This window comes from Astyanax mexicanus, chromosome 21 (assembly GCF_023375975.1).
Source record: "Astyanax mexicanus isolate ESR-SI-001 chromosome 21, AstMex3_surface, whole genome shotgun sequence".
NCBI classification, from domain to species: Eukaryota; Metazoa; Chordata; class Actinopteri; order Characiformes; family Acestrorhamphidae; genus Astyanax; species Astyanax mexicanus.
In genome coordinates, this window is record NC_064428.1 from 35,281,789 (window position 1) to 35,294,922 (window position 13,134).

The 13,134-nt window shown below is 43.0% G+C and overlaps 2 protein-coding genes across 2 annotated transcripts in view; one reads left to right on the forward strand and one right to left on the reverse strand.

Annotated features, from left to right (window-relative positions):
- LOC125785599 (uncharacterized) overlaps window positions 1–3,980 on the forward strand; it is a 31,202-nt gene extending 27,222 nt beyond the window's left edge. The window contains exons 2-3 of the mRNA XM_049469487.1: window positions 3,205–3,696; window positions 3,805–3,980. Of these exons, the coding sequence (XP_049325444.1) occupies window positions 3,205–3,696; window positions 3,805–3,980 (668 nt within the window). The remainder of the gene's footprint in view (window positions 1–3,204; window positions 3,697–3,804) is intronic.
- tekt4 (tektin 4) lies at window positions 3,815–11,476 on the reverse strand. The gene is made up of 6 exons (XM_022674506.2): window positions 10,856–11,476; window positions 9,723–9,793; window positions 9,075–9,218; window positions 7,931–8,153; window positions 6,145–6,299; window positions 3,815–5,134 (listed from the first exon to the last, which is right to left on the reverse strand). Exons 1-6 carry the CDS (start codon window positions 11,348–11,350, stop codon window positions 4,921–4,923), a joined length of 1,302 nt encoding a protein of 433 aa, XP_022530227.2. The 5' UTR covers window positions 11,351–11,476; the 3' UTR covers window positions 3,815–4,920.
- Window positions 11,477–13,134: the final 1,658 nt, after the last annotated feature.

The following is a 13,134-nucleotide window of genomic DNA, read 5'->3' on the forward strand; positions in this document are numbered from 1 at the left end:
AAATAAATAATTAAACACATCACTCCTCACGCAGGATCAAACCAGTGTCGTCAGGGTCTTGGTCCAATACACTACCACTGCCCCAGCTAGTGAATTGGGACATGGCCGGGAAAAAACGCCATTATAAGGAGATAGGGTGCCCAAGAACGTGCGGAAAAACAAGAACGAGCGGAAACTAAAGTCACGTCGAGCTCAACAAAGAGAGAGACAGGGGAGGAATATAAACAAAAGCTTGCCATAGAAGCATTTTATTTTATTGTTTCTCATTATTGTTCATTATAGTTCAAACAACCTCACAGGCCTATTGCTTTAGAGTAGTCAATGGTGAAACAAGTTTTGCTGGGAGCCATGATGCTCCTGAACGCATCCCAAAAACACCCACACTAAAAACTGATTGGCTGATTCACAGATTCTTTGCAGAGAACAGGCCAATCAGAACCCTCTCTGTTTTGCATGTGCTTCATGAATATGCAGATGAGGGAAGTGCTCTCTCTGTGTCTGTGTCACCATTGGTTCTAGATTCCAGAAGATTCTATCTGACTTGTGGGCATCAGGGAGCCGTTATTGATATGCAGTGGAGTCCCGCAACTTCCAGGAGACTTGCCAAGAGTGTATCCTGCTTTTGTTGCAGTAACTGTCTCTACGATTGCCCGGGAAAGAAAAATATCTACTGGATAATTACAGCATTGCTGTGAAGATTTGATTGCATTCAATGGCAAGACGAGCATTTGTGATGGTCAGGGTGTTGGATGATCACCACCCAACCTCTGAATCCTTTCCTAAAGTACTTTGGGTTTTCCACTGTTCCACAGCTCAATACACTCACACAAAGCAATCCAGACTGTTCTCATACAGAGTTCCCCAATGGTGGAACAAACTACCTTCCACTACCAGATCAGGAGAATCTCTCGCTATCTTTAATAAACTCCTGAAGACAGAGCTCTTCAAAGAGCACTTACTCTCCTAACACCTCTAACTAACTACCTTCTACTACCAGATCAGGAGAATCTCTCACTATCTTTAATAAACTCCTGAAGACAGAGCTCTTCAAAGAGCACTTACTCTCCTAACACCTCTAACAAACTAATTCTAACCTCATCTCCTTCTTCCTCTTCTCTACTCCTCTATCCCATTATTTCCCTCTGACCTCCTTAAGGCCCTGTCTATAGATGCTTTATTTTTAACTTCTATTATTTTTGTACTTAACCTCTTCTATTATTTGCACTTCAATATTGTAAGTCGCTTTGGACAAAAGTGTCTGCCAAATGTAATGTAATGTAATGTAATGAGTGGTTAGCAGCAGCCTATAGGCCAATAATACACACCTCTGAACTGCGAAAGAGCTAATATGCAAAATGCTAATACTGCTAATGCTGCTCCAGCCTTAGTGCTGGAGAAACTTCAATTAAAACTCACCCTTATAACGCTGTACTTCAGCAGAGTGGCTTTACTGCTCCCTAATACCTGACTGGTAGAATTCATACATAAGGTGCACTGATGATTTTTCTGAAAATGTAAGAATTTTAAAGCATTTTAAGTGCACCTTATAGTCCAAAAAATACGGTAAATTGAAGGTACAGCTGAAAACAGCTCCTCTGTTGAACCTGTTAGAACCAGAAGCTGCAGGTTGAGGCTCTCAGGTTGAGTTTAATTGACCCTGGCAGTGCCAGAGGCAGGCGGGAAGCTGCCTCAGCTCCTGCCCCGCCACCTGCCACCGACCTGCCACCACGTCCTTAAGCTAAACACCAAACTCCCTCCTTCATCTTCCTCCTGCTGCGGCTGCAGAACGCTGACCTGGACTGAACTCACTCAGAATTCATCCTGGATACAGACGACTGTCCCTCAGAATACACACTGCCTCCCATTCAGCCCGGTTCCATAAGCAGCTCCAGCGGGAATAAGAAATCCAGTGTGGGTTATCTGCCACACAAAGCCCCACCTGCCACTCAGAACATGACTGGCAGCAGGAGGCTTTGGCATGGATCGAGTGATTTACAGCCATTTAAAAAAAAAAAAAACCTCTCAGAGTTTTCTACATTCTGCAGGCTTTATATTATAATTCCTGAGCTCCTAAAGTGAAGGTTTGTGTGGGTTTTTCTATCAAAAAAGTCAAAACTCATCATTTTCTTCAGTAACGAGTTCCTAGCAACTTCCAGCACCGAGCTGAAGCTCTACAACACAGTTAAAGCACAGTCTGAGTGCTTTGTTTAGCTTCTCCTGCCACCCAGTGGTCAATCCTACACAGTACACGAGTCTTAGAACTCAGATCAGTTCATTTAGAATTTAGAATATCATTGAAAAGTTACTTTATTTCAGTTTAATTCAGTTAAAAATGTGAAACTCATATATTATATAGATGTATTAAAACACACAGCCAATGAAAACCTAACAATCAGTGTCTCAGAAAATTTGAATATTATAAAAGACCAACTGGTGCTTTTGGCAGTGTGGGCAGTGTGCCAAGTCCTGCTGGAAAATGAAATCTCATATCACATCTCCGTTAAAGTTGTCAGTAGCAGAGGTTCAGCATGAAGTGCTGTAAGATTTTGTGGGAAAACAAAACTGCACTGACTTTAGACTTGATAATAAAACACAGTGGATCAACACCAGCAGATGACATGTCTCTCCAAACCATCACTGATTGGTGGAAACTTCACACTAGACCTCGAGCAGTTTGGACTGTGTGTCTCTCCACTCTTCCTCCAGACTCTGCTCCCTTGATTTACAAATGAAATGTAAAATTTACTGATGATCAGTGATGGTTTGATAAAGAGAGACATGTCATCTGCTGGTGTTGATCCACTGTGTTTTATTATCAAGTCTAAATATCTGCTGAATTAAAAGGTTAGAAGGGAAACATGGAGACACCCTTGTTCCTTACTAGTGTCACAGAGAGCGCATTATGTATGAAAATAGACCAGAAAATAGATGTTTATTGATTGAGTGTATGTATTAGAAAAGTGAAAGAAATGAAAAAAGTGTAAAAATCAGACGAAATCCCTGTTCTTTATTGCACTCAATGGACAAACAATTTTCTATATTTTAATTTAGCATCATATGATCAGAAAATTTAAGTGATAAATGTCACACTGACATATATTTATATATATACACACACACACACACACACACACACACACATTTTAGTATCCAGACAGTGTGAGGACGGTGTGGTAGCGGGTGCAGTGTGTGTGTGGGTGTTAGTATCCGGACAGTGTGAGGACGGTGTGGTAGCGGGTGCAGTGTGTGTGTGTGTGTTAGTATCCAGACAGTGTGAGGATGGTGGGGTAGCGGGTGCGGTGTGTGTGTTAGTATCCGGACAGTGTGAGGACGGTGGGGTAGCGGGTGCGGTGTGGGTGTTAGTATCCGGACAGTGTGAGGACGGTGGGGTAGCGGGTGCGGTGTGTGTGTTAGTATCCGGACAGTGTGAGGACGGTGTGGTAGCGGGTGCAGTGTGTGTGTGGGTGTTAGTATCCGGACAGTGTGAGGACGGTGGGGTAGCGGGTGCGGTGTGTGTGTTAGTATCCGGACAGTGTGAGGACGGTGGGGTAGCGGGTGCGGTGTGGGTGTTAGTATCCGGACAGTGTGAGGACGGTGGGGTAGCGGGTGCGGTGTGTGTGTTAGTATCCGGACAGTGTGAGGACGGTGTGGTAGCGGGTGCAGTGTGTGTGTTAGTATCCGGACAGTGTGAGGACGGTGTGGTAGCGGGTGCAGTGTGTGTGTGTGTGTTAGTATCCAGACAGTGTGAGGACGGTGGGGTAGCGGGTGCGGTGTGTGTGTTAGTATCCGGACAGTGTGAGGAAGGTGTGGTAGCGGGTGCAGTGTGTGTGTGTGTGTTAGTATCCGGACAGTGTGAGGACGGTGGGGTAGCGGGTGCGGTGTGTGTGTTAGTATCCGGACAGTGTGAGGATGGTGGGGTAGCGGGTGCGGTGTGTGTGTGTGGGTGTGAGTATCCGGACAGTGTGAGGACGGTGGGGTAGCGGGTGCGGTGTGTGTGTGGGTGTTAGTATCCAGACAGTGTGAGGACGGTGGGGTAGCGGGTGCGGTGTGTGTGTGGGTGTTAGTATCCAGACAGTGTGAGGACGGTGGGGTAGCGGGTGCGGTGTGTGTGTTAGTATCCGGACAGTGTGAGGACGGTGGGGTAGCGGGTGCGGTGTGGGTGTTAGTATCCGGACAGTGTGAGGACGGTGGGGTAGCGGGTGCGGTGTGTGTGTTAGTATCCGGACAGTGTGAGGACGGTGTGGTAGCGGGTGCAGTGTGTGTGTGGGTGTTAGTATCCGGACAGTGTGAGGACGGTGGGGTAGCGGGTGCGGTGTGTGTGTTAGTATCCGGACAGTGTGAGGACGGTGGGGTAGCGGGTGCGGTGTGGGTGTTAGTATCCGGACAGTGTGAGGACGGTGGGGTAGCGGGTGCGGTGTGTGTGTTAGTATCCGGACAGTGTGAGGACGGTGTGGTAGCGGGTGCAGTGTGTGTGTTAGTATCCGGACAGTGTGAGGACGGTGTGGTAGCGGGTGCAGTGTGTGTGTGTGTGTTAGTATCCAGACAGTGTGAGGACGGTGGGGTAGCGGGTGCGGTGTGTGTGTTAGTATCCGGACAGTGTGAGGACGGTGTGGTAGCGGGTGCAGTGTGTGTGTGTGTGTTAGTATCCGGACAGTGTGAGGACGGTGGGGTAGCGGGTGCGGTGTGTGTGTTAGTATCCGGACAGTGTGAGGATGGTGGGGTAGCGGGTGCGGTGTGTGTGTGTGGGTGTGAGTATCCGGACAGTGTGAGGACGGTGGGGTAGCGGGTGCGGTGTGTGTGTGGGTGTTAGTATCCAGACAGTGTGAGGACGGTGGGGTAGCGGGTGTGGTGTGTGTGTGTTAGTATCCGGACAGTGTGAGGACGGTGGGGTAGCGGGTGCGGTGTGTGTGTGTGTGGGTGTTAGTATCCGGACAGTGTGAGGACGGTGGGGTAGCGGGTGCGGTGTGTGAGGCACTTGTCTCGGTCGATGAAGAGCGAGTTGGTTTTACAGCTGATGTTCTTCTCCAGCATCAGTCTGCTCTCCTCCAGCTGAGCCAGAGACTGCCGAGCCTCACTCAGCTGCTGCTGCAGAACCCCAACACTGCCCGAGATCTGCTCCACCTCACTCTCCAGACTGCACACACACACACACACACATTTAACCATACACCTACTGTACACTGAAAAAAAATGATGAGTAAATTTTTACTTTAAAAAGTTTCACAACTTTCTGCATTTGCTTTTTTTTTAAGTAAATTTAATTTCAGATTAATTTAAGTAACTTCAACTCAGTTTCAAGACTTAAATGTTACACAGAGTAAATCATTTCTTTTAGTAAACTTTACTTCATTTATTTCTGCTTACACTATTACCTAATTACACTTACTTAAATCATAAAATATTACTCAAATAATTTATGATACATAATATATTATAATTCCTAAAATTTAAATATTTTTAGTTTAAACACACATATTATACTGTCTCAACACATGGATGGCATGTAATACATTCTTTTTAGTATAAAGTTTAATAAAAGAAAGGATTGATTCAGTAAAAATAAATGAAGTAAAGTTTAATAAAAGAAAGGATTGACTGAAGTTCAGTTCACTTATTTACTCTATGTAACTCTATTTAAGTCTTGAAACCGAGTTAAAGTTACTTAAATTGATCTGAAATTAAATTTACTTTTAAAAAAAGCAAATGCAGAAAGTTGTGAAACTTTTTTAAAGTAAATTTTACTCATCTTTTTTTCAGTGTACATTACAACAAATACACTGACATGGCTCTGTGTCTATGCTACCTTCTGGCTCTGTGTTTTTGCCATTGTTGTGTATAAATTATTGGGTCTTTTTTTCGTCTATATTTCCAGACGAATAATGTGTTGCATCATTATTATTTTTGTCACACTGTTGCAGTTTTTTATTGACATTAAAACATAAAAGTTCAGAAGTGCAGAGTCTCATACAGAATACAAATCAGACAGATCAGCACTTATGTATAATTATACTGTGTGATTAACCTTTATAACAATGTAACTCCATTAACACATCATTAACGACAGCAGTAATGACTGTAGGCTGTTAGTGCTAATGCACAGGGTGGATGTATACGTGTGTGTGTTTTATGTGTGTGTGTGTGTACCTGATCTGCGGCTGGTCTCTGCACAGCTCCATGTTGGGTCTCTGTGCTCTGTAGTGCAGTCTGGACTGGGCCACTCGTAGCGGAGCGTCCTTATCGTACACAGCCTGCTGCAGAGTGCTGATATTACGCTCCTGAGACCCGATCTCATCCAGCACCTGATACACACACACATATATATAACATATATAACATATATACAAAGATGGTATCGTTACTTTGAAAAAGTAATTCGATTACTGATTACTTTAAAAAGTAATTTAGTTACTTTATGGATTACTTGATTTTAAAAGTAACTAAGTTACTTTATTAGTTACTTTCAGCAGCTGCAGACAGTTTTGCCAATACTCCCTTCATTGGAAAATGCATTTTTAACAGCAACAATGTATCTCTAGACATTTAAAGTTCAACTATTTCCTGAAAAAATAAGTTTTTTTTTATAAAAATAAAAGACCATTTCTCTTGAATTAACATAACATAAATATTTTTGTTTTATAAAATATGGTCTTTCTTAATTTTACTTAACATAAATACTTGTTTTTTATAAAAGAATATAAAATGAAGAAAGTCTTTCTTGACCTGAAATATTTATATTTATACATTTAACTCTGTAAAACTGAACATTGAACCTGTTGTTCTCTGCAGGGCAGCAAGGAGTGGTTTTATAAAACAAAACCGTGTATATGGTCTAGACCAGGGATCCCAGACGTTGTTCAATACGGACCCAAACCCATAAACTACTGAGAAGGATTAAATTTTGACAGCGTTCATTTAAAGCGTCAGAACTTTTCTTGTCTTTACGGTATGTGCGCTCTGCGGCACAGTAAACTCACAGCCCAATCATGTGTGGTGTAAAATCTTCAAACACTCTCCTGGGCCAATCAGATCTGTGCAGACCGCTGCCCTGGCTAGTGAATTGGGACGCGGCCGGGAAAAACGCCTTTATAAAGAGAATGGGCGGAAACTAAAGACACGACCACTGACATAGAAGTACAAATGCATGCACACACTAAAATTCCTAAATTTCCTTCAGGATAAATAAAGTATCTATCTATCTATCTATCTATCTATCTATCTATCTATCTATCTATCTATCTATCTATCTATCTATCCATCTATCCATCTATCTATCTATCTATCTATCTATCTATCTATCTATCTATCTATCTATCTATCTATCTATCCATCTATCTACACACAGCTAGGCCCAGTCCTATATCACCCCTTGGCTCCCAGATTCTTCTTAAGCTGGAGAGGTAGGGTAGCACCATTCTACCAATGTTAAAAGTGTAGTTTCAATGTTTTATGGCTAAATTCTTTATAACAAGCATAAACAAAACGCTAGTAGTTTGTCTCAGTTGCTAGCTAAGCTAGCTAACTTTCCCGTTCCACCTTAAATCGTGCAACAGAAGCAGAAGCTGCAGCATTTAAGGTGGACTGGAAAAATTGAATAAAATAAAAGCTAATCAAAGCTTTAATTTTCAGCTTTCAGCTTTTCATATCACAAAATAATTAAGGAATGTAGAATATTAATTCATTCTTTCGCTGTTCATTCTGTTGAATGGGGTGGACCCACGTCAATCTGCGGGAACGGCTGCGTTTACAGCGCAAAATGCCAAAAGTTCAGCAAGCTCGGGAGTTACAGCTGTAGAATAAAGTGGCCAAGAGATTCCTCATATTTATACCATATTTTCCCTCCAAAGTGTATATATTTCAAGTGGGAATAAAACTGACTGGATGTATAGATGGTATAGTGTGTGTGTGTGTGTGTGTGTTTGTGTGTGTGTACCCTCTGTAGCTGCAGCTCCAGCTGGTTCTTGGCCTGGCTGAGCTCCAGGCAGCGCTGGTTGAAGCTCTGGTCCACCACGGCGCACTGGGCCCTCAGGTCCTCCGCCGTCTCCTGCAGAACCCGATCACACAGCTCCCGCAGAGACACACTGCACCTGTACTGACGCTCCGCCTCCTCCAGATTCACCTGAGTAAACTTCAGCCACGCCCTCTCATCACACACCCTTAACACACAGAGAGAGAGAGAGAGAGAGAGACAGACAGACAGATGTATTTATGTATATGTGAATCTGTTTATGCATGCATTGTTGATAACAGATTAATTGTTGTTCTTTTTTAAATTAATCAATTATTTAATGCATGTTTTGGCAATACTGTAATTTATTATGGCAATAAAGCTTCTTTGCATTAAATCGAATTGAAAATTTAATTGAGAGAAATAAAGAGAGGAAAAAGAGAGACATAATGGAAAAGAAAGACAGAAAGAGAGAGATACAGAGAGAGAGACAGGAGAAAAAGAGACAGTGAGAGAGAGAGAGAGACAGACAGAGAGAAAGAAAGAGAGAAAAAGAGAGAGAGACAGACAGAGAAGAAAGAAAGAAAGAAAGAAAGAAAGAAAGAAAGAAAGAAAAAAGGAAAAAAGAAAGAAAGACAGACCGACAGACAGAGAAAAAGACAGAGAAATACAGAGAAAGTGAGTCAGACAGAGACAGAAAGAGAGACAAAGAGAGACAGATACATAGGGAGAGACACCGAGAGACAGAAAGATACAAAGAGAGAGAGCGAGAGAGGGAGAACTTATATAAATATATCTTTGATATGTTGGACAAGCATTAGAGATCTGGTAGAAATCCCATTCAACCCTTTAGAGCCTGTAATTAATATACATTACTGAAACCTCAATTAGACCTCAATTTCATAGGCCCTAAAACAGAGCCCTGGGGTTCTCCACATGATGTGGTGGAGCTGAACAAGATCTCTCTCCAGAACTGTATAACAACACTGTGTGTAACCCAAGTCAAAATCCAGTAATATTACTGGACCACCTCAGTCAATAATGGTTTTCCTGCACTGTATGATTTGTATTTACTGCGGTGGAGTAAACGTGAATTACCCTCCACACCTGTAGGGGGAGTATTACTCACTGGTCATGCAGTCTGGCTGAGCTTGGGTGGTGCTGGGTGTCGGTGCTCCTGTTGCCATAGCGACCGCACTGGTCATCCAGGATGTAGGCCTCGTGTTTATCCGACCAGTCAAGCTCAAGAGTCTGCTTAGCCTCCCTGTTCAACCTGCGGGGAAAGAGAGGGGGCGCCACTGAGTCCACAGTTGTGTTGCCAAAAGTATCCAGGTTTTTTCATATTGTTTTCTAGATTGTTCAGACTTTTCTACCAGAGGCTATCATCACCCATTAAACAATAGAAAAAGAGAGAAAGAAGAAGCATTGTGCTGAAAACTGATTCCCCATGGTAATTATGTGCAGGATCATCACACAGCAATATGGGTACAGAATAGGCTGGTGATTCTGTATCTACTGTAACTGTAGATTAACCCTAATATATACAGAAATAAAAGTAATCTAAGAATAGTCTTTTACAGTAAATCTGCACTCTAAGGGAGTCACTTTCTGGCTGAGCAGCACAATTTGGCACAACACCTGAAAAGGCAACATTCTACAAACCAATCAGTGTCAAGTATAAAGAGACTCCACCCACGTACGTGATTATGAGTAGTAAAGTAAAAAATGAACTCTAATACAGTATAAAAGTGAACAGGTATCAGGATATGTTCAGTACCTGATCTGATCAACAGCTTGTTGCAGGGTTTTCTTCAGCAGAGCCTGAACATTTCTGATGAGTTCAACTTCCTGTAATGAACAAAAAAAAAATACACAGAAACATAAAATTTAATTATGTTTGTTACAGCATGGGGTTTCTACTTAGCAAAGTGTTTTTATTTTACATACTGATTATATACTGAGTTTATTTAGAGTTTACAAAATGTTGTGTTCCTTTTGAGTCACCATAGCAGCACTCTTAATGAAGAAGCTATAACTGTAGACTGGACTACCCACCACTGCTCATGAACAATTAAAGAAGCAGCATTAAATAACCAGATAAAGTTACAGCACTTGTGAGGGATGGTGAGGATTTCACCATTCCAACTCCCTATTGGTTTATACTGTGATCCATCACACCTGCACCCCCCCCCCCCACACACACACACATTCCAGCAAGAACATAGCAGACGTATGTAGTTTAGTATGAAGTTGATCCATGCATAGACTCAAGAGAACTCCAGACAAACTCCAGTCCAACTAAAGCTTTAACTTTAATATATTTACATTCTACTAAAATACATTCATTTACAATCAGCATATATGCAGTCATGGGTGTGGTAGTGGGGGGAAAAGTGGACCTAAGTACCCAGGGCCCAAGTAGAGAGAGGGGCCCATGAAAATCCTGATTTGTTCCAGTTCTTTGTGTACTGGCATGGATAGGGGCCCACTGACATTGAGAGTGTACAGGGCCAAGAATTTGCTGCTACGCCCCTGTATGCAGTAGAAACAGGGAACAGGGAAACTATTTTGTAAACAAAATATATAAGTTCAGAAAAATCTTAAATACAGTTCTGGAAAAAAATAAGAGACCACTTAAAAATTATGAGCTTGTTTGATTTTACCAAATTGTAAAATTGTAAAACATCTGAAATACAATCAAAACCAAACTGAACTGCTTGAATTTTTGCACCAGGAGTAAAGCAGCATAAAGTTATCCAAAAGCAGTGTGTAAGACTGGTGGAGGAGAACATGATGCCAAGATGCATGAAAACTGTGGTTAAAAACCAGGGTTATTCCACTAAATATTTATTTCTACCTACACAGTAATGAATGGAGATACTTTAGGAATGCTAAATCCAGAGTTCAGACCTTCAGAAGCTCCTCCTCCACCGGGTCCTGGACCAGATCTGGACCGAACCGGTTCTCCCTGCAGGTCAGGTTATCAGTGGAGATGGTGAGGGGCAGGTCGGTGGTCAGCAGGGCTTTCTCCAGCCTCCTCTTGTGGTCCTGCAGGAGCTCCGTCTCCGCCTGCAGCCGCTCCGCGCCGCGCTGCAGCTCCGTCCTGCGGGAGTGCACGTCCTGCAGCCGGGCTCCCAGCAGCAGCGTCCCGCGGCTCTGCGCGTCCTGCGTCCCCGCCGCCGCCTCGGCCGAGAGCGCGCGGGAGGCGCGGAGGACGCGCTGCGCGTGCTGATGGTCGGTGAGCGCGCGCTGCAGCGTGGCCGAGTTGTTCTCCTGCCACTCGCGCGGGGAGTACTTGGCGGAGCGGAAGCCCGCGGTGGCGAGACCGGCGGACGGAGCCACGGGCAGCTCCCGGTCCGGGACGGTGGTGGGGTCGAACCGGGGCGCGAGCACCTGAGAGGACATTTCTGCGAGTTAAACTGGGAGATATGGGCAGACTGGGATCATGGAGGGTAGAGTTGACACTAGAAACCGGTTGCTAGGTAACGGCGGTATCCAAGGACGCATCGCACAAGTTTCTACGTTCCTACGCAGCCAGGCGCTCAGCACGTGCAGGTGTAGACGAATCAGATCTTGCGTTTCAGGGTTGCAATAAGTATTTAAACCACAAGAGGGCACACATGCTGCTTTTTTATGTTTGTCCTCAGAATCCGAATCAGAATCAGATTTAAAACACGTTTTACCTAGTGGATTGGTTTTATCAGAATTTCGCTGTAACAATCTGGCAACCCTGGTGGCTGGTCGCTGTCCACTCTGTTTGTTTGGCTGTCTGTTGCTAGGTATCGAGACCCGCAATGCATTCTGGACACATTTGAAGGACATTTTCTTCATAGTTTGGATTAGTTTAGAATAATTCTACAATGAAGAACATTTTAAATGGTGAAAAAACACTGAATTTAAGGTGTGTCTAAACGATTGACACTGGTACTCTATATATTAATAAACACTAGCATGTCCAAATGTTTGTGGACACCCCTATAAACAAGGGTATACTGTAAAGCCCCCCAACACTAAGAGCACTGTGAAGCAGTGGAACTATGCAATTGTGACTCTATGTTCTATGAAATGATGGAGCGCCAACCAATACTTTTGGTTGAGGATGAGGAAGGATATTGACCTCAACCTCAACAATGCTCTTGAGGCTGAAAGCAATCAAATCCTCACAGCAATACACGTCTTCACCTGGATGTAAGTAAGTAAATGATGTGGGGTTGGTTGATGCTGCAGTTGGTCTGCAGGTTTAGGTTCAGCAACAGTATGTGCTGAAAGAATGAGGTCAGCTGACTACCTGAATATACTGAATATAGACCAGATTATTCCATCAATGGATTTATGGGCATATTCCAAGATGACAATGTCAGAATTCATGGGGCTGGAATTGTGAAAGAGTTCAGGGTTCAGGGAGCATGAGATCATCATTTTTACACATGGATTGAGAGAGAGTTCACCACAGAGTCCAGATCTTAACCTCATTGAGAATCTTTGGGATGTGCTGGATGGAGAAGAGAGGCTTTGTGCAGTGGTCAGACTCTACCATCATCAATGCTGCTGCAAGATCTTGGTGAAAAATTAATACAACACTGGATTGAAATAAATCTTGTGACATTTCAGAAGCTTATTGAAACAATGCCACAGTGTAAAAAGGACATCCAACCAAATATTAGAGTGTGTGACCTTTTTTATTTTGGCCAGGCAGTGTATCTCCACTATCTAGTAGAAAACCTTCTTTCCTGGACAGTAGAGACGGCTACACCAAAAAAGACTACACCAATAAAACCTCCCAAAATAAAGTGGAACATTGACTTCCCTTGAAACAAATAAATGAATGTTGTCAACAACTTTAAAAACCAGTAGAACCAGTCTTAGGAGATAAAGCCAGTTTCACAGCATTCCTGGGTTCTTTTGTCTTTTGTTTGTTCTTTACAGGAAAAGCAATGTAGGCCATACTGAATCAGTCTGAGGCTTTTACTTCCAACAGCTATAACTTTAGAGGAAGTAAAAAACATAAATCTCCTACATATTAGTCAGCAAGCGAGCAGTCGTCCAAACTATGAAGAAAGACGTGGAATTACAGTAGCTTGCAAAAGTATTCACACCCCTTGATTTATTATAATTTTTTTATTTTTCAAACCTTGATGACCTTACAACCACAAACTTAAATGTATTTTATTGAGATTTTAATTCATAAA